At 61.4% G+C, this 25768-nt stretch overlaps 2 protein-coding genes, 1 long non-coding RNA gene and 1 pseudogene across 11 annotated transcripts in view; 3 read left to right on the top strand and 1 right to left on the bottom strand.

The window, feature by feature from the left end:
- Window positions 1–4823, top strand: part of LOC100351302 (tubulin monoglycylase TTLL3) — a 27110-nt gene extending 22287 nt beyond the window's left edge. For 3 of the 4 annotated variants that reach the window (XM_070051156.2, XM_089306681.1, XM_070051153.2), the window contains one exon: window positions 3977–4483. In XM_070051156.2, the coding sequence (XP_069907257.2) occupies window positions 3977–4468 (492 nt within the window). In that variant the 3' untranslated portion in view covers window positions 4469–4483. Of the gene's footprint in view, window positions 1–3976; window positions 4484–4707 lie in introns of those variants that run through there. The other variant, XR_016215088.1, reaches the window with a different exon arrangement.
- Window positions 2393–23259, bottom strand: RPUSD3 (RNA pseudouridine synthase D3). 5 transcript variants are annotated; one of them, XM_089306689.1, is made up of 9 exons: window positions 23072–23259; window positions 22730–22836; window positions 21517–21561; window positions 21279–21378; window positions 20663–20770; window positions 20499–20583; window positions 9463–9586; window positions 9142–9281; window positions 2393–3016 (listed from the first exon to the last, which is right to left on the bottom strand). In XM_089306689.1, exons 1-9 carry the CDS (start codon window positions 23194–23196, stop codon window positions 2831–2833), a joined length of 1020 nt encoding a protein of 339 aa, XP_089162815.1. In that variant the 5' UTR covers window positions 23197–23259; the 3' UTR covers window positions 2393–2830. The 5 variants fall into 5 exon arrangements, with proteins under 5 accessions (XP_089162815.1, XP_089162816.1, XP_051687930.3 ...); XM_089306690.1 differs by having other exon boundaries at window positions 23047–23205; XM_051831970.3 differs by lacking the exon at window positions 2393–3016 and adding an exon at window positions 6881–8503 and having other exon boundaries at window positions 23072–23252.
- Window positions 4516–5627, top strand: LOC149124457 (tubulin monoglycylase TTLL3-like; annotated as a pseudogene). The gene is made up of 3 exons (XR_016214600.1): window positions 4516–4552; window positions 4752–5216; window positions 5336–5627. The product of XR_016214600.1 is annotated as a tubulin monoglycylase TTLL3-like (transcript).
- On the top strand, window positions 23246–25768 carry LOC138844148 (uncharacterized). Its single transcript, XR_016215092.1, has 2 exons — window positions 23246–23447; window positions 25353–25768. It is a non-coding gene; the product is annotated as an uncharacterized LOC138844148 (long non-coding RNA).

Raw genomic sequence — 25768 nt, 5'->3', positions numbered from 1 at the left:
CAGCTCTGGCTGTTGTGGCCGTTTACGGAGTGAACCAGCAGATGGACTGTCTTTATCTCTCTGCCTCTTCCTTTCTGTAACTCTGACTTTCAAATAAATAAATGTTTCAAATAAATAAATCTTAAGAGGCCGGCACTATGGCTCACTTGGTTAATCCTCTGCCTGCGGCGCCGCCATCCCATATGGGTACCGGGTTCTAGTCCTGGCTGTTCCTCTTCCAGGCCAGCTCTCTGCTGTGGCCCCGGAGGGCAGTGGAGGATGGCCCAGGTGCTTGGGCCCTGCACCCGCATGGGAGACCAGGAGGAAGCTCCTGGCTTCTGGCTTCGGATTGGCGCAGCACGCCAGCTGTAGTGACCATTTTGGGGGTGAACCAATGGAAGGAAGACCTTTCTCTCTGTCTCTGTCTATCTCTCTCTCACTAACTCTATCTGTAAATAAATAAAATAATAAACAAACAAACAAATCTTTTTAAAAAGAAAATGCACAGCCAGCCCCTGAGCCGTGGCTGCGACCCTGAGACTTTGGACCCAGACACGAGGGGTTTCAGCTTCCCTCTGTAGAGCAGTAATAAAATAGTGCCTACCTCCTAAGCTGTGAGGATTCAGGGATGGATGTAATGGAGTCCATAGTCCCTGGTACCTGGTCACTGTGACGCAGGTTTGGCTGTTGTGTTTATCACACTGAGCGTGCTAGCATGTTCATATAAAAGACCGCTTGTCCAGTGCCGGGATGTGCAGTAAAGGTCAGCTTGGTGGTGGCTGCTGTGTTGTACTGCTGCTGCTTCCACGCTCTTCCCAGAAAGAGATTGAAAGCTACATGAGGAGGGGTCTGCGCCCTGGAACTGTCTCCCTGTAGCTGTGCAGTGAGGGGTCTGCACCCTGGAGGTATCCCCCTGTGGCTGTGCAGTGAGGGGTCTGCACCCTGGAGGTGTCTCCCTGTGGCTGTGCCGGGTGGTCTGCGCCCTGGAGGTGTCCCCCTGTGGCTGTGCAGTGAGGAGTCTGTGTGCCCTGGAGGTGTCTCCCTGAGGCTGTGCAGTGAGGAGTCTGTGTGCCCTGGAGGTGTCTCCCTGTGGCTGTGCAGTGAGGGGTCTGCGCCCTGGAGGTGTCTCCGTGTGGCTGTGCAGTGAGGAGTCTGCGCCCTGGAGGTGTCTCCCTGTGGCTGTGCAGTGAGGGGTCTGTGCCCTGGAGGTGGTCTCCCTGTGGCTGTGCAGTGAGGGGTCTGCGCCCTGGAGGTGTCTCCCTGTGGCTGTGCAGTGAGGGGTCTGCGCCCTGGAGGTGTCTCCGTGTGGCTGTGCAGTGAGGGGTCTGCGCCCTGGAGGTGTCTCCCTGTGGCTGTGCCGGGTGGTCTGCGCCCTGGAGGTGTCCCCCTGTGGCTGTGCAGTGAGGAGTCTGTGTGCCCTGGAGGTGTCTCCCTGAGGCTGTGCAGTGAGGAGTCTGTGTGCCCTGGAGGTGTCTCCCTGAGGCTGTGCAGTGAGGTGTCTGTGCCCTGGAGGTGTCTCCCTGTGGCTGTGCAGTGAGGGGTCTGCGCCCTGGAGGTGTCTCCCTGTGGCTGTGCAGTGAGGAGTCTGTGTGCCCTGGAGCTGTCTCCCTGAGGCTGTGCAGTGAGGTGTCTGTGCCCTGGAGGTGTCTCCCTGTGGCTGTGCAGTGAGGGGTCTGTGCCCTGGAGGTGGTCTCCCTGAGGCTGTGCAGTGAGGTGTCTGTGCCCTGGAGGTGTCTCCCTGTGGCTGTGCAGTGAGGGGTCCGCGCCCTGGAGGTGTCTCCCTGTGGCTGTGCAGTGAGGGGTCTGCGCCCTGGAGGTGTCTCCGTGTGGCTGTGCAGTGAGGGGTCTGCGCCCTGGAGGTGTCCCCCTGTGGCTGTGCAGTGAGGGGTCTGCTCTCTGGAGGTGTCTCCCTGTGGCTGTGCAGTGAGGGGTCTGCACCCTGGAGGTGTCTCCCTGTGGCTGTGCAGTGAGGGGTCTGTGCCCTGGAGGTGGTCTCCTCGCATTGGCGCATTGAGGGGTCTGCGCCCTGGAGGTGGTCTCCCTGTGGCTGTGCCGGGGGGTCTGCGCCCTGGAGGTGTCTCCCTGTGGCTGTGCAGTGAGGGGTCTGCGCCCTGGAGGTGGTCTCCCTGTGGCTGTGCCAGGGGGTCTGCGCCCTGGAGGTGGTCTTCTCGCATCGGCGCATTGAGGGGTCTGTGCCCTGGAGGCACACTGAGAATATCTGCGGGCTCTGTAGGCAAACCCACCCTGACCTCCTCCCCTACCCATCTGCGGCTGCTCAGGGCAGGGGGCTGCGCCCTGCTGGGGGTTTCCCCCATGGCAGTAGCACTCAGCTTCTGTTGAGGTGGGCTGCAGGGAGGGGCTGGCTGACCACGTGACCTTAGTGGCCTCCTCTTTGTGACAGTTACTTATAACATTTTATTTAAGATTTTATTTATTTATTTGAAAGAGTTATGGAGAAAAGGAAGCAAGATACAGAGAGAGATCTTCAATCCACAGGTTCACTCTCCAGATGACCGCAATGGCTAGGCCAAAGCCAGGAGCCAGGAGCTTCATCTGGGTCTCCCGTGTGGATGGCAGGAGGCTTAGCACTTGGGTCATTTTCCACTGCTTTTCCCAGGCCATCAGCAGGGAGCTGGGCTGGAAGTGGGCATGAACCGGCGCCCACGTGGGATGATGGCAGAGCCGGGGAAGGGTCCCACTGTGGTGCAGAGGTCTCCTTGCAGAGGCATGGCTGCCAGGGGCCCCTGCCCCAGAGGTTGTTCTGTGGCCTGGGCACCTGCCTTATCCCATGACCAGTTGTCCTCTGTCGGCCTCCATTGCTGATTGGCTTTCATTGTTAGGCCGGCATGAATCAAGGCGCACACCCAGCCCTGGTTGGTCTCTCGTCGTCCGAATCTGGGACGCCTCTGGAGCGTTCTCCACTGCTCGGGTCTTGGAAGGGACCCAGCAGTTGTTTGTAGAACGGTCCCATGCTCTGCACTGATGCGATTGGTTCTTGGTGGTGGTGTTGCACTTGGTCTTGTGTTGTCTGGATGTCCTGTAATGTAGATGCTAGGTCAGACAGCTTGCTGGGATTCGGATTGGATGTTTTTCGTTAGAGTGTCTCCTGATTACTGGTGTGAAACCTGACTGTGGGCTAAGGCAGCAGCTGCCAGATCTCACTGTGATAAGCTGCACCCTTCCCTTTGTAATTTTTAATGACACTGTAAGGTGAGATTTAGGCCTTATGCAAATTACAGTGTCCTGCCATGCTTTTCACTTGGTTGTTTTGATAGACAGTTTTGGTTCCTGCCTGTTCAGACAGTAAGGTTCTAATTCTGTAGGTACCTTCTCTGTTGGTTGAGACCCTTCTGCACAGGTGAGCTGGGGTTCTGGGGTGCGCACGCAGCCGGGTTTGTAACCAGCTCCCCGGTGTTGTGGTGTTTAGAGAGAATTCAGTCAGGAGCCCCTGCTGACACTGTAGACCCCTCAGGAGGGCCCCAGGCCTGAAGGAGGCTGCTAGCGAGGCCCAGTAGCCGCTCCTGGAACCCGGCCGGCTTAGGGGAACTTTAGACGGTAGGGGACACTTCCCTCTGCCCTGCCAGTCAGCTGCTCGCTGTCTGCACGCTGCCTTCTTTAAAAGCCCTCAGCCTCTGCTCGCTGTGGCTTGGGCTCAGCCGTCACTCCAAGGACCCCAAGCCCCTGACCTGTCTGGCATCCTTACTGAGCTTCTGTGCAGGAAGCTGGCCCTCGGCACCGAGCCACAGGCACTTGGGAGGGCGGTGGGAAGGAAGGTGCCGGGGGCGGCTGGCCAGGACTGCGCCGTTCATCCCGCTCAAGCAGCCCTTGGGGCTCTGTGACTGGGTGCCGCAGTGGGTCTCCGGGGCTGGCACCTCCCTGTGCCTCGGCCCAGCTGCTTCAGAAAACTTCTGTGCTCATTTCTGCCCTGAGTCCTGCCGGGCGGTGCAGTGCCGGTGCGGCGGTCTGAGCGGGCCTCGTCTCGTCTGCTTGCCCACAGCCCGTCGTGGAGGTGCCCCAGTATGTGGGGACCCGGCTCCTGGTGGAAGGCTGCACCATCAAGAAGCCCCTGGCGATGTGTCACCGGCGGGTCGGGGCCCGCCCGGCCCTCCCTCACCTGCCGACTCAGCGAGGCGCTGGGGAAGGCAAGGACTCTTCTAGGAACGCTGCTGGGCCCAGAAGCCAGGGACACAGGGAGAAGCCGGACAGCATGTCCACCACCACGGCCCCCGGAAAGGGGAAGAAAGGCAAGGCGAAAAGTGCCGCCGCCCTGGCCCGCCCCCGGCTCCGGAAGTGGGACCCCTCCGGCTCCAGGATGGGCTGCATTTTCACCATGACCTTTGGTAGTGGAGACAGGCAACCCCACCCCCTGGACAGATTGCCATTGAGTCCGAAGAACCCCCAGGCCCTGGGTAAGACCGTGCTCCCCACACACCCCAGTGTCCTGCTGTCCAAGCCCTGCCCCTGCCAAAGAGCCAGCAGTAAGAAGTAAAAGCCACCACTCGCAGAGCCTGCTTTCTAGATATTTCCAGCAGCCAGATGAGCAGTGTCCCTCCAGCCCGGGCACCCCCAGGCGGTTACACAGGAGCCAGGACTCAGTGCAGACTGCACTCTCCCCAGCCCAAGCTCGTCTCCCCGGGGCACTGCCCTTCCTCAGGGAGGGAACTGGTACTGGTCGAGCACCTAGCAGCCACGCTGCCCCCACCCAGCCAGCCTCCTTTGTCCTCCCAGCAGCCCAGCAAGGTGGGTGCTGCTACTCCCGTTTTCCAGCTGAGGGATCAGGAAGTTTAAGGAAGTTACCCGAGGTTGCACAGCTCAGAAGGGGCAGAGCTGGGATGCAGACCCAGGTCTGTTGGACTCCAAACCCTGTGTTCTTCCCTTGTCTCTGGAGAAGGACCCGGGAGGGCTCTGCGCTCGCCCCTCCCTCTGCCCCGCCTTCCACACCCTCCTTCTGGGGCAGCTGGTCAGCCCGGGGCCTCCCAGCCCTCCTCAGAGCTTCCCTTGCTCCCACAGCCCCTTACCACCTCCCCAGCCTTCACATCCAGGCCCGGCTGCCTTCTCCCCCTGGGCTCTGGCCCCAGGGGCGGGGTCTCAGGCTGCACCCCCACAAGCTGTTGGGCTCTAAGGCCCTGTCGACCACAGGCAAGGCCCTGATGACTCTACCTACGGCCAAGGTTTTCATTTCCCTCCCACCCAACCCTGAGCTCAAGCTGGCACCCGGCGTCCTGAAGCCAACAAAGGTGGGCCTTGAACGGTGACTGCCCCTGGTGGGCAGTGCCGGGCCCCCGGGCAGGGTCGGAGGGCCGCTCTCCAGACGGATTCCTGATCCTCTCCCTCTCTTCCCTCCTTTCACACCGAGGCTGCTGCTCCCCGGCACCTTCAGAGCCCCCGTCCTGGAAGGGCCTTGTGGCATCTGCCGTTTGACGTCGGAGCCCTCCCTGACACCCACAGGAAGGTCCAGGCCAGACGCGGTGACAAATCCAAGGCCAAGGCGTGCCCCATGAAGCAGCTAGGCCTCCCAGAACCCCTGTCCCTTATCGACACCTTCGGGGGGCTGAGGGGCATGGGAGATATGCGGCTAGGGAAGCCCCTGCTTTGATCCCACTTGCCCCCCGTCCTGGGTCCAGTGCCAAATAAAAGGAGCAGGTGAAGTGCTGCGGGCTCGGCTCTGCTGCTGTTGGGGGGCGAGGAGCAGGGGGCTCGGCTCTGCTGCTGTTGGGGGGCGAGGAGCAGGGGGCTCGGCTCTGCTGCTGTCGGGGGGGGTGAGGAGCAGGGGGCTCCGCTCTCTTCCCCAGGGTCAGAGCAAGAGCTGGGCCAACTCAGCAGCTCTCCCTCGCGTAAGGCCCACAGCTCCCACCGAGTGACGGACCCGGGCCTCCCTCTTGGATTTGCAGGGGGCAGAGGGGGAACCTCCATGTTAGAGGAGACAGTCTGGAGGGAGACGGGGCTTGCCCACGACCGTGTGGCAGTGAGCGGGAGGCAGGGACGCACTTCCAGAACAGTCAGAGGTCAAGTCCCCAGCCCCAGGGGACGGATGAGATGGGCTGACAGCAGCATCACACTGTGTGGGCGTGGGAACACTCACAGCGGGAGGCACAGGGGAAGAGGGCAGGCCTTCCATTGCTCAGCCAGCAGCCACTGTCCCTAAAATAGCCAACAGACCACATCCTTGTGGGAAACAGTAACATTTTCCAGTTGTCTGTTCAGTGGTGGTCCCCGAGACGGCCTGTGCCTGGAGCCTGGCCTCTGCCCTCAGGAGAAAGTCAAAGGATGGACCTCGGAGGTCATCCTGGATGACGTGGGCAGGCTCTCAGTGCGACGGCAGGGCCCTTACGGGAGTCAGAAGAGAAGTCGCGAGGTGTGGGACGGAGAGACTGCTCTCATCTTCCTAGGGGCCTGGCTGGCTGGAAAATTAACTTACAAACAACAGCTTAGCAGGAGAGCGGCGCACAGGGAATTACTTCAGCTTTAGGCAGCACGGAGTCCTGGTAAAAGATGAGCCGAGAGGCTGAGTCGGGCGCGTATGGAGCAGACTGCGTGTGCAGTGTGAGGGAGCAGCCACCTGTGGAGGCTTCAGACACGGGACAAGCTGACGTCCCCTCCCGGCGCGGGATGAGCCACTCCCACGGAACCTCATCTCCTGCTTCCAAGAAACAGTGCCATGGTCAAGCAGTCCTTTTGCACCGGCTGGTTTCCAGGCCAGTGGGCCAGGGTAGAATATTCTCAGCGCTGTCAAAGGCCAGATGAAGATGGGGGCCAAGGTGGGAGCCATGCAAGCCCAGGGATGCAAGGAGTCACCAGAAAATCCTAGATTCTCCCAGGAGCCTCCTGTGGGAAGTGGTCCTGTTGCAGCCTTGACTTTGGACTTCAGGCCTCGAAAAATGAGAGTATGTATTTCCAGGTGTTTTTTCATAAGGCTTATTTTTATTTATTTGAAAGGCAGAGTTATGGAGAAATGTTGAAAAAGAACTCTTGGCCAGCAGCACTAGACTAAATCCTCCACCTGTGGCGCTAGTACCCCAGGTTCTAGTCCCCGTTGGGGCACCGGATTCTGTCCCGGTTGCTCTTCTTCCAGTCCAGCTCTCTGCTGTACCCTGGGAAGGCAGTGGAGGATGGCCCAAGTGCTTGGGCCCTGCACAGCATGGGAGACCAGGAAGAAGCACCTGGCTCCTGGCTTCGGATAGGCACAGCGCCGGCCATAGTGGCCATTTGGGGGGTGAACCAACGGAAGGAAGACCTTTCCCTCTGTCTCTAACTGCCTGTCAAAAAAAAAAAAAAAAAAAAAAAAAAAAAAAAAAAAAAAGAAGAAGAAGAAGAAGAAGAGAAAAAGAAAACAAAGAAGAGAGCTCTTTCCATCTGCTGGTTCATTCCTGGAATGGCACAAGGGCCTGAGCTGGGCCAGGCTGAAGCCAGGAGCGTCATCTGGGTCTCCCATGCGGTGCAGGGGCCCAAGTACTTGGGCCATCTTCCACTGCCTTCCCATGTGCATTAGCAGGGAGCTGGATTGCAAGTGCCACACTACCAGCCCCATATCATTATTCTTTAAATCACAGAAATGTTTTAGCGCAGTTAGTCTCATATAGTTGTTTTTACAAAACATTATTGGAAAGGCCAAGAGAGACCTTCAGTTTGTTGGTTCACTCCCAGTTTCTTCAACAGCCAGGGCAGTTGCATGCCCGACAGCAGCCAGCAGTTCACTCCAGCCTCCCACCTGGGTGGTGAGAACCCAAGTTCTGGAGCCAGCCTCCCAGGGTGCGTATTAGCTGGAGGTGGGATCGGAGCAAGAACTTGAGCCCAGGGACTCTGATACGAGCTGTGTGCCAACCACTGCGCCAAATGCCTGTTTCACATGTGTTTTAAAAAGTAAAATACCTACTGTCTCTGCTTACCAGGTACCTAGACCACTCAATTTCACAGAGACAGAAGGGATGGGGCAGGGGTAATGGGGAGTCAGTGTTTTAACAGGCAGCGTTTTAGCTCTGCAAGACAACATTTCTGCAGGTGGATGTGGTGTTCGCATGAGAATGTGGTAAAGTTTTGTGTATTTTACCACTATTTTTATTTTTATCTAATACCTCCTCCCGACCAGGATCAGGAGAAACCACTGAAAAAGGCATTCCAGTGTGGCAGAATGCGTGGTCCGTGACCAACCCTGCAGCAAACCCTCAACAGCATACCACGAGGTAGGAACTTGGATATCTCAAGGCCAGGGAGATGGCCCGGCTCTGACCTTGGGTTTGGAGGACCTGGGAGCCCAGGGCCTCAGTGCATGCCATCCTGCAGCCTGGCCGTAGCCCCAGGCCCACCCCCAGGGGCATCAGGAGCAGAGGAGGGACTGCTGCTGGCAGAGCCCCAGGCACTGCAGCGTCCTAGAGAAATAGGGCGGCGGGGGGGCCAGAAGCTGGGTGGGGGCATCCCCAGGCCTTGTGCCCGGGAGGAGGAGACGGCGTAGGTGCAGGTGCAGAGGCAGCTGGGCAGCCTGAGAGGGGGTCAGCCGGAGGCGTCGGAGGAGAGCTCCATCCAGGACCTGGGGTGGGCGAGGCAGGGCGACTTGAGTAGGAGTTCCAGCCAGGATGGCACCCCGCTCCAGCAGAATTGGGGGTGAGCCTTCCACTCCCTCCCTCCCTCCATGGCCTGAGCTTCTACTCCTTCATTTCCCGCTTCTCTCTCACATACTCACGCACACGGGCACTCCCACTGTGGCCAGGGGTTTGCTGGTCACATCCTGGGCACATGTGATGTGTGACTGAGCCAACGGAACGTGAGCCAAAGACTGCGGGCCACTTCCAGGCCGTAAAGCCCCCCTCCACGTGAACCTACCTACAGTGTCTCCCCTCATCTCGCTGGGTCAGCAACAGCCCATGTCTCCCAGTAACTGCTTGGAGCAAAACCCACGCCCATTCATTGCATTTGACATGAGAGGGAAGTGACAGTGTTGAGACTCTGGTCCTGTTTGAGCAGAGGAATCCCAGATTCACAGCGTGGCAGAAGGAGAAGGGTGCCAGCAACCAGTCACCGACTGAACAGATGGGCGGAGTGAATCCCCCTAGAGCAGTGTCACTCGCCCGAGGTCACAAGGCAGAACAGGAGCACAGCCAGCCTTGGCAACCCAGAGGGCTGCCCCCAGCCCCAGCCCCGGCGGTGCAGGCAAGTGGGAGTCCCTACCTGTGTCTGGGGCTTGGTGCTCTCAGCTGGCAGCAGAAAGCGCTGGCCTAGGACGGTGCCCACGCGGGCCGAGTGCACGTGGTCCCCGAGCACAGGGCAGAGCTGGAGCGTCATGTGCACCTGCAGCTGCCTGGGGAAGCCTGGGCAGCAGGAGAGACAGGGTGGAGGGCCCACAGAACCGTGCCTGCCCTTTCCTTTGGAGAAGCACCACCCCGTTGCTAGGTTCCGTGGGCCTGGTCGCCTGCGCCCTTGGAGTCCGTCAGATCTCCCCCTGGCCGCCCAGCCAAGTTCTGCTCCAGCACTGGCTGGGGCTCCACCCACCTGTCAGAGGCTGCAGCTGGACGAGGGCACAGCCAGAGCCTGTGGCCACCACGCGGAAGTGGCTGAGGGTCCTCTTGACACTTGCCAGGACGTCCCTCCGGGATGGGGGCTTCACGGGAAGGACCTGTGGTGCCAGCCAAGCTGAGGCGGCTTCACCCAGATCTTCCCTTCCCAACACCTGCCCGCCTGAGGGGACAGCAGAGCCGGCCTCCCGGACCAGCCCCTGACTGCTTGTCAGTGTGATACACCTGGGGCCCCCCTTCCCTGTGTGATACACCTGGGGACCCCCTCTTCCCTGTGTGATACACCTGGGGCCCTCCTCTTCCCTGTGAGTGTGATACACCTGGGGCCCCCTCTTCCCTGTGTGATACACCTGGGGCCCCCCTTCCCTGTGTGATACACCTGGGGGCCCCCCTTTCCCTGTGAGTGTGATACACCTGGGGCCCCCCTTCCCTGTGTGGTACACCTGGGGCCCCCCTCTTCCCTGTGAGTGTGATACACCTGGGGGCCCCCCTCTTCCCTGTGAGTGTGATCCACCTGGGGGCCCCCCTCTTCCCTGTGTGATACACCTGGGGCCCCCCTCTTCCCTGTGAGTGTGATACACCTGGGGGCCCCCCTCTTCCCTGTGAGTGTGATACACCTGGGGCCCCCCTCTTCCCTGTGAGTGTGATACACCTGGGGGCCCCCCTCTTCCCTGTGAGTGTGATACACCTGGGGCCCCCCTCTTCCCTGTGAGTGTGATACACCTGGGGGCCCCCCTCTTCCCTGTGAGTGTGATACACCTGGGGCCCCTCCTCTTCCCTGTGAGTGTGATACACCTGGGGGCCCCCCTCTTCCCTGTGAGTGTGATACACCTGGGGCCCCCCTCTTCCCTGTGAGTGTGATACACCTGGGGGCCCCCTCTTCCCTGTGAGTGTGATACACCTGGGGGCCCCCTCTTCCCTGTGAGTGTGATACACCTGGGGGCCCCCCCTCTTCCCTGTGTGATACACCTGGGGGCCCCCCTCTTCCCTGTGAGTGTGATACACCTGGGGGCCCCCCTCTTCCCTGTGAGTGTGATACACCTGGGGGCCCCCTCTTCCCTGTGAGTGTGATACACCTGGGGTTCTCCTCTTCCCTGTGTGATACACCTGGGGGCCCCCCTCTTCCCTGTGAGTGTGATACACCTGGGGGCCCCCCCTCTTCCCTGTGTGATACACCTGGGGGCCCCCCTCTTCCCTGTGAGTGTGATACACCTGGGGGCCCCCCTCTTCCCTGTGAGTGTGATACACCTGGGGCCCCCCTCTTCCCTGTGAGTGTGATACACCTGGGGGCCCCCCTCTTCCCTGTGAGTGTGATCCACCTGGGGGCCCCCCTCTTCCCTGTGAGTGTGATCCACCTGGGGGCCCCCCTCTTCCCTGTGTGATACACCTGGGGCCCCCCTCTTCCCTGTGAGTGTGATACACCTGGGGGCCCCCCTCTTCCCTGTGAGTGTGATACACCTGGGGGCCCCCCTCTTCCCTGTGAGTGTGATACACCTGGGGCCCCCCTCTTCCCTGTGAGTGTGATACACCTGGGGCCCTCCTCTTCCCTGTGTGATACACCTGAGGTCCCCCCTCTTCCCTGTGTGATCCACCTGGGGCCCCCCTCTTCCCTGTGAGTGTGATCCACCTGGGGGCCCCCCTCTTCCCTGTGAGTGTGATACACCTGGGGCCCCCCTCTTCCCTGTGAGTGTGATACACCTGGGGGCCCCCTCTTCCCTGTGAGTGTGATACACCTGGGGGCCCCCTCTTCCCTGTGAGTGTGATACACCTGGGGGCCCCCCCTCTTCCCTGTGTGATACACCTGGGGGCCCCCCTCTTCCCTGTGAGTGTGATACACCTGGGGGCCCCCCTCTTCCCTGTGAGTGTGATACACCTGGGGGCCCCCTCTTCCCTGTGAGTGTGATACACCTGGGGTTCTCCTCTTCCCTGTGTGATACACCTGGGGCCCCCCTCTTCCCTGTGAGTGTGATACACCTGGGGGCCCCCCCTCTTCCCTGTGTGATACACCTGGGGGCCCCCCTCTTCCCTGTGAGTGTGATACACCTGGGGGCCCCCCTCTTCCCTGTGAGTGTGATACACCTGGGGGCCCCCCTCTTCCCTGTGAGTGTGATACACCTGGGGCCCCTCCTCTTCCCTGTGAGTGTGATACACCTGGGGGCCCCCCTCTTCCCTGTGAGTGTGATACACCTGGGGGCCCCCCTCTTCCCTGTGAGTGTGATACACCTGGGGCCCCCCTCTTCCCTGTGAGTGTGATACACCTGGGGCCCCTCCTCTTCCCTGTGAGTGTGATACACCTGGGGCCCCCCTCTTCCCTGTGAGTGTGATACACCTGGGGCCCCCCTCTTCCCTGTGTGATACACCTGGGGCCCCCCTCTTCCCTGTGAGTGTGATACACCTGGGGGCCCCCCTCTTCCCTGTGTGATCCACCTGGGGTCCCCCTCTTCCCTGTGAGTGTGATACACCTGGGGGCCCCCCTCTTCCCTGTGAGTGTGATACACCTGGGGCCCCCCTCTTCCCTGTGAGTGTGATACACCTGGGGGCCCCCCTCTTCCCTGTGAGTGTGATACACCTGGGGCCCCCCTCTTCCCTGTGAGTGTGATACACCTGGGGGCCCTCCTCTTCCCTGTGAGTGTGATACACCTGGGGCCCCCCTTCCCTGTGTGGTACACCTGGGGCCCCCCTCTTCCCTGTGAGTGTGATACACCTGGGGGCCCCCCTCTTCCCTGTGAGTGTGATCCACCTGGGGGCCCCCCTCTTCCCTGTGTGATACACCTGGGGCCCCCCTCTTCCCTGTGAGTGTGATACACCTGGGGGCCCCCCTCTTCCCTGTGAGTGTGATACACCTGGGGCCCCCCTCTTCCCTGTGAGTGTGATACACCTGGGGGCCCCCCTCTTCCCTGTGAGTGTGATACACCTGGGGCCCCCCTCTTCCCTGTGAGTGTGATACACCTGGGGGCCCCCCTCTTCCCTGTGAGTGTGATACACCTGGGGCCCCTCCTCTTCCCTGTGAGTGTGATACACCTGGGGGCCCCCCTCTTCCCTGTGAGTGTGATACACCTGGGGCCCCCCTCTTCCCTGTGAGTGTGATACACCTGGGGGCCCCCTCTTCCCTGTGAGTGTGATACACCTGGGGGCCCCCTCTTCCCTGTGAGTGTGATACACCTGGGGGCCCCCCCTCTTCCCTGTGTGATACACCTGGGGGCCCCCCTCTTCCCTGTGAGTGTGATACACCTGGGGGCCCCCCTCTTCCCTGTGAGTGTGATACACCTGGGGGCCCCCTCTTCCCTGTGAGTGTGATACACCTGGGGTTCTCCTCTTCCCTGTGTGATACACCTGGGGGCCCCCCTCTTCCCTGTGAGTGTGATACACCTGGGGGCCCCCCCTCTTCCCTGTGTGATACACCTGGGGGCCCCCCTCTTCCCTGTGAGTGTGATACACCTGGGGGCCCCCCTCTTCCCTGTGAGTGTGATACACCTGGGGCCCCCCTCTTCCCTGTGAGTGTGATACACCTGGGGGCCCCCCTCTTCCCTGTGAGTGTGATCCACCTGGGGGCCCCCCTCTTCCCTGTGAGTGTGATCCACCTGGGGGCCCCCCTCTTCCCTGTGTGATACACCTGGGGCCCCCCTCTTCCCTGTGAGTGTGATACACCTGGGGGCCCCCCTCTTCCCTGTGAGTGTGATACACCTGGGGGCCCCCCTCTTCCCTGTGAGTGTGATACACCTGGGGCCCCCCTCTTCCCTGTGAGTGTGATACACCTGGGGGCCCCCCTCTTCCCTGTGAGTGTGATACACCTGGGGCCCCCCTCTTCCCTGTGTGATCCACCTGGGGCCCCCCTCTTCCCTGTGAGTGTGATCCACCTGGGGGCCCCCCTCTTCCCTGTGAGTGTGATACACCTGGGGCCCCCCTCTTCCCTGTGAGTGTGATACACCTGGGGGCCCCCTCTTCCCTGTGAGTGTGATACACCTGGGGGCCCCCTCTTCCCTGTGAGTGTGATACACCTGGGGGCCCCCCCTCTTCCCTGTGTGATACACCTGGGGGCCCCCCTCTTCCCTGTGAGTGTGATACACCTGGGGGCCCCCCTCTTCCCTGTGAGTGTGATACACCTGGGGGCCCCCTCTTCCCTGTGAGTGTGATACACCTGGGGTTCTCCTCTTCCCTGTGTGATACACCTGGGGCCCCCCTCTTCCCTGTGAGTGTGATACACCTGGGGGCCCCCCCTCTTCCCTGTGTGATACACCTGGGGGCCCCCCTCTTCCCTGTGAGTGTGATACACCTGGGGGCCCCCCTCTTCCCTGTGAGTGTGATACACCTGGGGGCCCCCCTCTTCCCTGTGAGTGTGATACACCTGGGGCCCCTCCTCTTCCCTGTGAGTGTGATACACCTGGGGGCCCCCCTCTTCCCTGTGAGTGTGATACACCTGGGGGCCCCCCTCTTCCCTGTGAGTGTGATACACCTGGGGCCCCCCTCTTCCCTGTGAGTGTGATACACCTGGGGCCCCTCCTCTTCCCTGTGAGTGTGATACACCTGGGGCCCCCCTCTTCCCTGTGAGTGTGATACACCTGGGGCCCCCCTCTTCCCTGTGTGATACACCTGGGGCCCCCCTCTTCCCTGTGAGTGTGATACACCTGGGGGCCCCCCTCTTCCCTGTGTGATACACCTGGGACCCCCTCTTCCCTGTGAGTGTGATACACCTGGGGGCCCCCCTCTTCCCTGTGAGTGTGATACACCTGGGGCCCCCCTCTTCCCTGTGAGTGTGATACACCTGGGGGCCCTCCTCTTCCCTGTGAGTGTGATACACCTGGGGGCCCCCCTCTTCCCTGTGAGTGTGATACACCTGGGGGCCCCCTCTTCCCTGTGAGTGTGATACACCTGGGGTCCTCCTCTTCCCTGTGTGATACACCTGGGGGCCCCCCTCTTCCCTGTGAGTGTGATACACCTGGGGCCCCCCTCTTCCCTGTGAGTGTGATACACCTGGGGCCCCCCTCTTCCCTGTGAGTGTGATACACCTGGGGGCCCCCCTCTTCCCTGTGAGTGTGATACACCTGGGGCCCCCCTCTTCCCTGTGAGTGTGATACACCTGGGGGCCCTCCTCTTCCCTGTGAGTGTGATACACCTGGGGGCCCCCCTCTTCCCTGTGAGTGTGATACACCTGGGGGCCCCCTCTTCCCTGTGAGTGTGATACACCTGGGGTCCTCCTCTTCCCTGTGTGATACACCTGGGGGCCCCCCTCTTCCCTGTGAGTGTGATACACCTGGGGCCCCCCTCTTCCCTGTGAGTGTGATACACCTGGGGGCCCCCCTCTTCCCTGTGAGTGTGATCCACCTGGGGGCCCCCCTCTTCCCTGTGAGTGTGATCCACCTGGGGGCCCCCCTCTTCCCTGTGTGATACACCTGGGGCCCCCCTCTTCCCTGTGAGTGTGATACACCTGGGGGCCCCCCTCTTCCCTGTGAGTGTGATACACCTGGGGGCCCCCCTCTTCCCTGTGAGTGTGATACACCTGGGGCCCCCCTCTTCCCTGTGAGTGTGATACACCTGGGGCCCTCCTCTTCCCTGTGTGATACACCTGAGGTCCCCCCTCTTCCCTGTGTGATCCACCTGGGGCCCCCCTCTTCCCTGTGAGTGTGATCCACCTGGGGGCCCCCCTCTTCCCTGTGAGTGTGATACACCTGGGGCCCCCCTCTTCCCTGTGAGTGTGATACACCTGGGGGCCCCCTCTTCCCTGTGAGTGTGATACACCTGGGGGCCCCCTCTTCCCTGTGAGTGTGATACACCTGGGGGCCCCCCCTCTTCCCTGTGTGATACACCTGGGGGCCCCCCTCTTCCCTGTGAGTGTGATACACCTGGGGGCCCCCCTCTTCCCTGTGAGTGTGATACACCTGGGGGCCCCCTCTTCCCTGTGAGTGTGATACACCTGGGGTTCTCCTCTTCCCTGTGTGATACACCTGGGGCCCCCCTCTTCCCTGTGAGTGTGATCCACCTGGGGGCCCCCCTCTTCCCTGTGAGTGTGATACACCTGGGGCCCCCCTCTTCCCTGTGAGTGTGATACACCTGGGGGCCCCCTCTTCCCTGTGAGTGTGATACACCTGGGGGCCCCCTCTTCCCTGTGAGTGTGATACACCTGGGGGCCCCCCTCTTCCCTGTGAGTGTGATACACCTGGGGCCCCTCCTCTTCCCTGTGAGTGTGATACACCTGGGGGCCCCCCTCTTCCCTGTGAGTGTGATACACCTGGGGGCCCCCCTCTTCCCTGTGAGTGTGATACACCTGGGGCCCCCCTCTTCCCTGTGAGTGTGATACACCTGGGGCCCCTCCTCTTCCCTGTGAGTGTGATACACCTGGGGCCCCCCTCTTCCCTGTGTGATACACCTGGGGCCCCCCTCTTCCCTGTGTGATACACCTGGGGCCCCCCTCTTCCCTGTGAGTGTGATACACCTGGGGGCCCCCCTCTTCCCTGTGTGATACACCTGGGGCCCCCCTCTTCCCTGTGAGTGTGATACACCTGGGGGCCCCCCTCTTCCCTGTGAGTGTGATACACCTGGGGCCCCCCTCTTCCCTGTGAGTGTGATACACCTGGGGGCCCTCCTCTTCCCTGTGAGTGTGATACACCTGGGGGCCCCCCTCTTCCCTGTGAGTGTGATACACCTGGGGGCCCCCTCTTCCCTGTGAGTGTGATACACCTGGGGTCCTCCTCTTCCCTGTGTGATACACCTGGGGGCCCCCCTCTTCCCTGTGAGTGTGATACACCTGGGGCCCCCCTCTTCCCTGTGAGTGTGATCCACCTGGGGCCCCCCTCTTCCCTGTGTGATACACCTGGGGCCCCCCTCTTCCCTGTGAGTGTGATACACCTGGGGCCCCCCTCTTCCCTGTGAGTGTGATACACCTGGGGGCCCCCTCTTCCCTGTGAGTGTGATACACCTGGGGGCCCCCCTCTTCCCTGTGAGTGTGATACACCTGGGGCCCCTCCTCTTCCCTGTGAGTGTGATACACCTGGGGCCCCCCTCTTCCCTGTGAGTGTGATACACCTGGGGGCCCCTCCTCTTCCCTGTGAGTGTGATACACCTGGGGCCCCCCTCTTCCCTGTGAGTGTGATACACCTGGGGGCCCCCCTCTTCCCTGTGAGTGTGATACACCTGGGGCCCCCCTCTTCCCTGTGAGTGTGATACACCTGGGGCCCTCCTCTTCCCTGTGTGATACACCTGAGGTCCCCCCTCTTCCCTGTGTGATCCACCTGGGGCCCCCCTCTTCCCTGTGAGTGTGATCCACCTGGGGGCCCCCCTCTTCCCTGTGAGTGTGATACACCTGGGGCCCCCCTCTTCCCTGTGAGTGTGATACACCTGGGGGCCCCCTCTTCCCTGTGAGTGTGATACACCTGGGGGCCCCCTCTTCCCTGTGAGTGTGATACACCTGGGGGCCCCCCCTCTTTCCTGTGTGATACACCTGGGGCCCCCCTCTTCCCTGTGAGTGTGATACACCTGGGGGCCCCCCTCTTCCCTGTGTGATACACCTGGGGCCCCCCTCTTCCCTGTGAGTGTGATACACCTGGGGGCCCCCCTCTTCCCTGTGAGTGTGATACACCTGGGGCCCCCCTCTTCCCTGTGAGTGTGATACACCTGGGGGCCCTCCTCTTCCCTGTGAGTGTGATACACCTGGGGGCCCCCCTCTTCCCTGTGAGTGTGATACACCTGGGGGCCCCCTCTTCCCTGTGAGTGTGATACACCTGGGGTCCTCCTCTTCCCTGTGTGATACACCTGGGGGCCCCCCTCTTCCCTGTGAGTGTGATACACCTGGGGCCCCCCTCTTCCCTGTGAGTGTGATCCACCTGGGGCCCCCCTCTTCCCTGTGTGATACACCTGGGGCCCCCCTCTTCCCTGTGAGTGTGATACACCTGGGGCCCCCCTCTTCCCTGTGAGTGTGATACACCTGGGGGCCCCCTCTTCCCTGTGAGTGTGATACACCTGGGGGCCCCCCTCTTCCCTGTGAGTGTGATACACCTGGGGCCCCTCCTCTTCCCTGTGAGTGTGATACACCTGGGGCCCCCCTCTTCCCTGTGAGTGTGATACACCTGGGGGCCCCTCCTCTTCCCTGTGAGTGTGATACACCTGGGGCCCCCCTCTTCCCTGTGAGTGTGATACACCTGGGGGCCCCCCTCTTCCCTGTGAGTGTGATACACCTGGGGCCCCCCTCTTCCCTGTGAGTGTGATACACCTGGGGCCCTCCTCTTCCCTGTGTGATACACCTGAGGTCCCCCCTCTTCCCTGTGTGATCCACCTGGGGCCCCCCTCTTCCCTGTGAGTGTGATCCACCTGGGGGCCCCCCTCTTCCCTGTGAGTGTGATACACCTGGGGCCCCCCTCTTCCCTGTGAGTGTGATACACCTGGGGGCCCCCTCTTCCCTGTGAGTGTGATACACCTGGGGGCCCCCTCTTCCCTGTGAGTGTGATACACCTGGGGGCCCCCCCTCTTCCCTGTGTGATACACCTGGGGGCCCCCCTCTTCCCTGTGAGTGTGATACACCTGGGGGCCCCCCTCTTCCCTGTGAGTGTGATACACCTGGGGGCCCCCTCTTCCCTGTGAGTGTGATACACCTGGGGTTCTCCTCTTCCCTGTGTGATACACCTGGGGCCCCCCTCTTCCCTGTGAGTGTGATACACCTGGGGGCCCCCCCTCTTCCCTGTGTGATACACCTGGGGGCCCCCCTCTTCCCTGTGAGTGTGATACACCTGGGGGCCCCCCTCTTCCCTGTGAGTGTGATACACCTGGGGCCCCCCTCTTCCCTGTGAGTGTGATACACCTGGGGGCCCCCCTCTTCCCTGTGAGTGTGATACACCTGGGGCCCCTCCTCTTCCCTGTGAGTGTGATACACCTGGGGGCCCCCCTCTTCCCTGTGAGTGTGATACACCTGGGGGCCCCCCTCTTCCCTGTGAGTGTGATACACCTGGGGCCCCCCTCTTCCCTGTGAGTGTGATACACCTGGGGCCCCTCCTCTTCCCTGTGAGTGTGATACACCTGGGGCCCCCCTCTTCCCTGTGTGATACACCTGGGGCCCCCCTCTTCCCTGTGTGATACACCTGGGGCCCCCCTCTTCCCTGTGAGTGTGATACACCTGGGGGCCCCCCTCTTCCCTGTGTGATACACCTGGGGCCCCCCTCTTCCCTGTGAGTGTGATACACCTGGGGGCCCCCCTCTTCCCTGTGAGTGTGATACACCTGGGGCCCCCCTCTTCCCTGTGAGTGTGATACACCTGGGGGCCCTCCTCTTCCCTGTGAGTGTGATACACCTGGGGGCCCCCCTCTTCCCTGTGAGTGTGATACACCTGGGGGCCCCCTCTTCCCTGTGAGTGTGATACACCTGGGGTCCTCCTCTTCCCTGTGTGATACACCTGGGGGCCCCCCTCTTCCCTGTGAGTGTGATACACCTGGGGCCCCCCTCTTCCCTGTGAGTGTGATCCACCTGGGGCCCCCCTCTTCCCTGTGTGATACACCTGGGGCCCCCCTCTTCCCTGTGAGTGTGATACACCTGGGGCCCCCCTCTTCCCTGTGAGTGTGATACACCTGGGGGCCCCCTCTTCCCTGTGAGTGTGATACACCTGGGGGCCCCCCTCTTCCCTGTGAGTGTGATACACCTGGGGCCCCTCCTCTTCCCTGTGAGTGTGATACACCTGGGGCCCCCCTCTTCCCTGTGAGTGTGATACACCTGGGGGCCCCTCCTCTTCCCTGTGAGTGTGATACACCTGGGGCCCCCCTCTTCCCTGTGAGTGTGATACACCTGGGGGTCCCCCTCTTCCCTGTGAGTGTGATACACCTGGGGCCCCCCTCTTCCCTGTGAGTGTGATACACCTGGGGCCCCCCTCTTCCCTGTGAGTGTGATACACCTGGGGTCCCCCTCTTCCCTGTGAGTGTGATACACCTGGGGCCCCTCCTCTTCCCTGTGAGTGTGATCCACCTGGGGGCCCCCCTCTTCCCTGTGAGTGTGATCCACCTGGGGCCCCTCCTCTTCCCTGTGAGTGTGATACACCTGGGGCCCCTCCTCTTCCCTGTGTGATACACCTGGGGCCCCCCTCTTCCCTGTGTGATACACCTGGGGTCCCCCTCTTCCCTGTGTGATCCACCTGGGGGCCCCCCTCCTCCCTGTGTGATACACCTGGGGCCCCCCTCTTCCCTGTGAGTGTGATCCACCTGGGGGCCCCCCTCTTCCCTGTGTGATCCACCTGGGGGCCCCCTCTTCCCTGTGAGTGTGATCCACCTGGGGGCCCCCTCTTCCCTGTGAGTGTGATACACCTGGGGGCCCCCTCTTCCCTGTGAGTGTGATACACCTGGGGGCCCCCCTCTTCCCTGTGTGATCCACCTGGGGTCCCCCTCTTCCCTGTGAGTGTGATACACCTTGGGCCCCCCTCTTCCCTGTGAGTGTGATCCACCTGGGGCCCCCCTCTTCCCTGTGAGTGTGATACACCTGGGGCCTGTGAGTGTGATACACCTGGGGCCCCCCTCTTCCCTGTGTGATACACCTGGGGCCCCCCTCTTCCCTGTGAGTGTGATACACCTGGGGCCCCTCCTCTTCCCTGTGTGATACACCTGGGGCCCCCCTCTTCCCTGTGTGATACACCTGGGGTCCCCCTCTTCCCTGTGAGTGTGATCCACCTGGGGGCCCCCCTCCTCCCTGTGTGATACACCTGGGGCCCCCCTCTTCCCTGTGAGTGTGATACACCTGGGGGCCCCCCTCTTCCCTGTGTGATCCACCTGGGGTCCCCCTCTTCCCTGTGAGTGTGATACACCTTGGGCCCCCCTCTTCCCTGTGAGTGTGATCCACCTGGGGCCCCCCTCTTCCCTGTGTGATCCACCTGGGGCCCCCCTCTTCCCTGTGAGTGTGATACACCTGGGGCCCCCTCTTCCCTGTGTGGTACACCTGGGGGGACGCCTCCTCTGTGATACACCTGGGGGGACCCCTCCTCTTCCCTGCCTGCTTGTCAGTGCAAGACATCTCGAAGGACCCCTCCTCGCTGCCCACGTGCTCACTCACGAGATCAACCCCGTCAGCGCGCTCCAGCTTCAGCGCTGCCTGGATCTCTCCCTCGGGTGTGGCTGGGATCCCATCAGTGACGGCCCTGGGAAAGAGGCGGGAGGAGGTCTCCAAGCTGCTCCCGGAACCCTCCCCACGGCCCTGGGACTGCCAGCACCTCTCACCAGTAGGTGGCTGTGGGTCTGTGGGCTCTCCGTGAGTGCGTGAAGAACTCGTGCAGGCGGCTTGCTGTCTGGGCACAGCTGGAGAGGAGTACAAGCCCAGAGATCTCCCTGGAGGAAGGGGGCCAGTCACACAAATTCCCCTGGGCTCAGCCCCAGCCATGAGACCCCAAGCAGGAACACTGACCGAAGGCCAAACAGTAACGCCAGGACCATAGGCCAGACGTCGTCCTGACCAACAAGGCTAGGTAGCTGACCGTGCTGCCGTTCTCCCCGGCCCCCAGGGAGCTCGGAGCTCGGAGCCCGTGCTCCAACACCGAGCACCAAGTGCTGCGTGTCTACCATGAAGCAGACATTCGCCCAGGAAACTGATCTGTGTGAACTCAGTCAGATCCCTGCAAACACGCAGGTGAGTCTGCAGAATTCCAGATACTTCTCCAACGCCATCTCTGAGGGCAGACGGAACACCGAGGATCGGCTAATAATGCCTGCGTGACAACTGCACAGCGAGCACAGTGTGGTATCCACGTTCCGCGCTTCACAGAGCTGACGCTCGGGAGGCTCAGGTCCACTGACCGCAGGTCTCAGCCCGCCCCACCCTCCTGTCACCCCCACTCACTTCCCAGGCGCTTGGACGACCTGGAATTCCGACTCCCCAAGCCCCAGGGACCTGCTCAGCTCTGGCAGCACCGAGTGCAATGTCAGCTCTCCTGGTTTTCCTGGAAAAAGAGACGGGAAGGTGCGAGGTGCTCCCACAGGCCCAAGCTCCGTCCCACAGCTCCCCTCCTCTGCCCTGCGCCCCCTCAGACACGCAAACCCCTCTCCCTGCATGCCCTTCCCGTGCGCCCTGGCCGTACCTGTCACCGGCAGACCCTGTGGCTTGTTGAGTGTCACCAGAGGTCCTGAAACAACATGAACACCAAATGCAGACGCCAGGGTGCACATTAGCACTCGGTCCCAAAAGGACCCGCAGACGTGAGTGCTGGGCCCACACATGCTCCAAGCCCACTGCCACCGTGGCCTCTGCACGTGCTGTGCCCTGTCCCGGATCCTGAGGCCTGTCACGTCACGACACAGAGCAGCCTGGCTCCCCACACTAAGGCCGTGACCCCATACAGCCATGTCTCCGTAGCAGCCCGGTGACCACTGGTCACTCCCTTAGTTTCTGAGTAACCCTGCTCCCACTAGCACGCAGGCTCCCTGAGGGTGGGACCCACAGCGCTCTCAGCATGGCGTGGCCTGCCGTGAACACAGCCCATGATCAGCACCTGAGGAAATGAACAAGGCACCAAACGAGGAAATCGGTTTCCCTGAAGCCACACAGCAAGCTGACCCCTGAACGTACGCGGGGCTGGCGTTGTGGCACAGCAGGTTAAGCCGCTGCCTGCAATGTGGGACCCCACATAGGAGTGTGGGTTCAAGTCCCAGCCTCCTGCCAGTGTGTGTGGAAAAGCAGAAGATGGCTCAAGTACTTGGGACCCTGCCACCCATGTATGAGACCAGGATGGAGTTTCTGGCTCCTAGCTTTGTCCTGGCTTAGCCCAAGCCATTACTGACAACTGGGGAGTAAACCAGCAAACGAAAGAGCATCTCCCCCCACCCCCATCACTCTGCATTTCAAATCTAAAAAGCAGAATCATCAATAATAAATGTGCAAATCCTGTTTTTTAAGATTTATTTATTTGAAAAAGTGAGTACTTCCATCCATTGGCTCATTGCCCAAACTGGCTGGGCCAATCCGAAGCCAGGAGCCAGGAGCTTCCGGGTCTCCCACATGGGTGCAGGGTCCCAAGCGCTTGGACCACTCTCTGCAGCTTTCCCAGGCCACAGCAGAGAAGTGGAGCAGCCGGGACGCGAACTCGCGCTTTACTGGCTCCTTCCCAGCACCAGGCCCTAAAGCTCGTGTTTTCTGCATCAATAAACTGCGTGACTATTACAGCGATTGCAATTCGGGAGTGCCAGCCGCGTGCAAGGCTCTCCACACTCTGCACTCTTTGCCCTCTTACCGCCCCTCCAACGCCCCAGGATGCGGAGGCACAGCCAGGCTGCGACCTGTGCCTGCAGCCTCACCTTTCCGGTCCACCACGGCCGCCCTCAGCACGTCCACCAGCTGCTCCCGGCTGAGGGTCTCGGACGGCAGCAGGCCCGGGAAAGGCTGGTCCCCAGGCGGCCGCGACCTGCAAAGGATGCGGCTGAGCGGCAGGGGCGTCGCTCACCTCCCCCGATGCCCGCGTCCCGGCCCTCCCGCGCCTGCCGCCTCTGACGCGCGCCCCGAGCGCCGGGCCGAGCTCCCCGCGTGTCCCCGTCCCGCGGGGCCGCACTTCTCAGCCGAGACTCGGGGCGAGCCGGGACACACGATCGCGACCCCGCCCCAGCCTCCCTCCTACACAGAGCAGGGTCTGTGGCAATCACCGGGCCTTGGCGCCAAAGCCTGCATCCCGGGTCGCCGCGCGCGCCCCTGTCCATCGCCGCCAGCCGCCCCGGACGCGGCCCAAGGCCCGGGCGCCGCTCATCGCCCGAGCCGGGACAGTGCGCATGCGCGCCCCGAAGGCGGCCCCGCGGCCCCTCGCCGCGCGCTGATTGGTCAGCTCTGACCGTCCCTCGGCCGAGCGAGCCGGGCGCCGTTTTCTGACGGTCCCGGAGTCCCGGCGTTCGCGTGAGCATGTGCTGTCAGGGAGGCTGAGGAACCGGAGCACCGGGATTCACCCGCGGCCGGAGGGCCTGACTTAGGACCAAGCCGGGGTGAGGGGTCAAGGTTGCCCGGCCGCCGCCCTGCCGCGTCCGTGAGGTCAGGGATGGATAGAGCCACAGCCGCTAGGCGAGCGACGCGGGGGAGGCCAGGGCTCCGGGCGCTTTTCCGGGCAAAGCCTGGACTGTTTGTGGTGAGGCCTGCAGGGAAAATGAGCCTCGTGGGTCGCGAGTTAAGAGTGTGTTTAATCCACTTAGATGCTTCCTTAAGAGGAAAGATGGCCGCCGGGAGCCGGCTTCCGCATCCGGGTCTCCGGCGGGGGGCGGAGCTCCGGGTCCCGGCCGCAGGAGGCGGGGTCTCGGGTCGGGGCGCTCGGGGCCGGGTGGGCGCTGGCCCGGGTCTGGCGGCCCCTCCCCGGCTTCTGCAGTGCTGACCCCGCATTCGCGTGCGGGAAGTGACCGCCTAGACACAGGCCCGCGGCGGGAAGTTGACCAGGGGGACGAGACCTGGCGCCACACCCCGCCGCCATCTTGGTCACGCCATGGCGGTGCTCGGCCGCCGGGGGGAACTGGTTCACCACGGCCCGTGTCGCGCGCCGTGGGTTAAGCCGCTGCCTGATAGCGGCACGCCGCAGGGGAGTGCCCGGTGCCCGCCCCGGCTGCTCGCTTCCCCTCCAGCTCCCTGCTGTGGTCAGGGAAACTGGACGGTGACCCAAGTGCTCGGGCCCCTGCGCTCACGTCGGGGACCCAGAAAAAACTCGTGGCGTCCGCGTTCCCCCTCTCCTAACCTCTAACTTCTCTCTGTAGCTCTGCCTTTCAGAGTGATACTCTTTAAAGATTTGTTTATTACAGACACAATCTTCCACCTGCTCGTTAGCGCCCCAGGTGGCCACAGCACTGGTCCAAACCAAGCCAGCAGCTTCATCTGAGTCTCCTGCTGGGTGGCAGGGCCCAAGCACTTGGACCATTTTCCACTGCTTTTCTCAGGCCGTCGGCAGGGAGCTGGATCGGAAGTGGAGCAGCCGGGACTCAAACCGGCGCCCGCATGGGATGCTGGCACTGCAATGCCACAATAAATCTTTTTTAAAATGTGAAAGATAGAGCCGGCGCCGTGGCTCAATAGGCTAATCCTCCACCTTGCGGCGCCGGCACACCGGGTTCTAGTCCCGGTCGGGGCGCCGGATTCTGTCCCGGTTGCCCCTCTTCCAGGCCAGCTCTCTGCTGTGGCCAGGGAGTGCAGTGGAGGATGGCCCAGGTGCTTGGGCCCTGCACCCCATGGGAGACCAGGAAAAAGCACCTGGCTCCTGGCTCCTGCCATCGGATCAGCGCGCTGCGCCGGCTGCAGCGGCGGCCATTGGAGGGTGAACCAACGGCAAGGGAAGACCTGTCTCTCTCTCTCACTGTCCACTCTGCCTATCAAAAAAAATAAATAAATAAAAAAAAATAAATAAATAAAATGTGAAAGATAAGTTTATTTTGATGTAAGAACAGTTTTAAGTGTTTTTTTTTTTTTAAAGATTTTATTTAATTGAGAGGTAGAGATACTGACAGAGGGAGAGAGACGGAAGAGGTCTTTCATCTGCTGGTTCTTTTCCCAGATGGCCTCAATGGCCAGAGCTGGGCCAATCCGGAGCCAGGAGCTTCTTCTGGGTCTCCTGTCCTTGCAGCAGGGGTCTAAGCACTCGGGCCGTCTTCCGCTGCTTTCCCACGCACATTAGCAGGGAGCTGGATCGAAAGAGGAGCAGCCAGGACATGAACTGGCGTCCACATGGGATGCCAGTGCTACAGGCTGAGATGTAGCCCCCTGCACCACAGCACGGGCCCCAGTCTTTGAAAATTCACCAGGAGGAAAAGGTGGGAAGACAGAGGTGGGGGGGCAGAGTGAAAAAGTAAGAGAAATAACTATAGAAGCAAAGAACAGAATGGGTTCTGTCCTACGATTAGAGTATGTAAAAGTTACAGGCAAGCTGTGTGCTTTTTAAAGATTTATTTTTTTGCAAGGCAGAGTTACAGAGGAGAGATGGAGAGTGCCCATTCACACACCAGATGGCCTCCAGTGGCGGTGCTGTACCAGGCAGAAGCCAGGAGCCTGGTGCACTCCCCAGATGGCCCAGACATCCAGGACTGAGCCAGGAGCCAGAGCTGCTTCTGGATCTCCCACGTGGGCAGCAGGGCCCCAAGCACTTGAGCCAACCTTCGCCGCTTTCTCAGACGTGGTGGCAAGGAGTTGGATGGGAAGTGGAGCAGCCAGGATGGTGTTGCAGGCCAGGGCTTTAACCCACTGAGCCGCAGCACTGGGGCCTGCAAGGCTGTATCCTTTGTGTGTTTAATTCACTGACGGCACTAGGATTTCTAATTTGTTGTTTCCGTTAGCGATAACCTACCAATAAAGCTAAATCCATACATGGGCAAGTGGCTAAA

This window comes from Oryctolagus cuniculus, chromosome 10 (assembly GCF_051225735.1).
Source record: "Oryctolagus cuniculus isolate XC-2025 breed Fujian yellow rabbit chromosome 10, ASM5122573v1, whole genome shotgun sequence".
In the NCBI taxonomy this organism is placed as follows: domain Eukaryota; kingdom Metazoa; phylum Chordata; class Mammalia; order Lagomorpha; family Leporidae; genus Oryctolagus; species Oryctolagus cuniculus.
The sequence above is the reverse complement of the archived record's forward strand: the minus strand, read 5'-3'. Positions and strand labels throughout refer to the sequence as shown.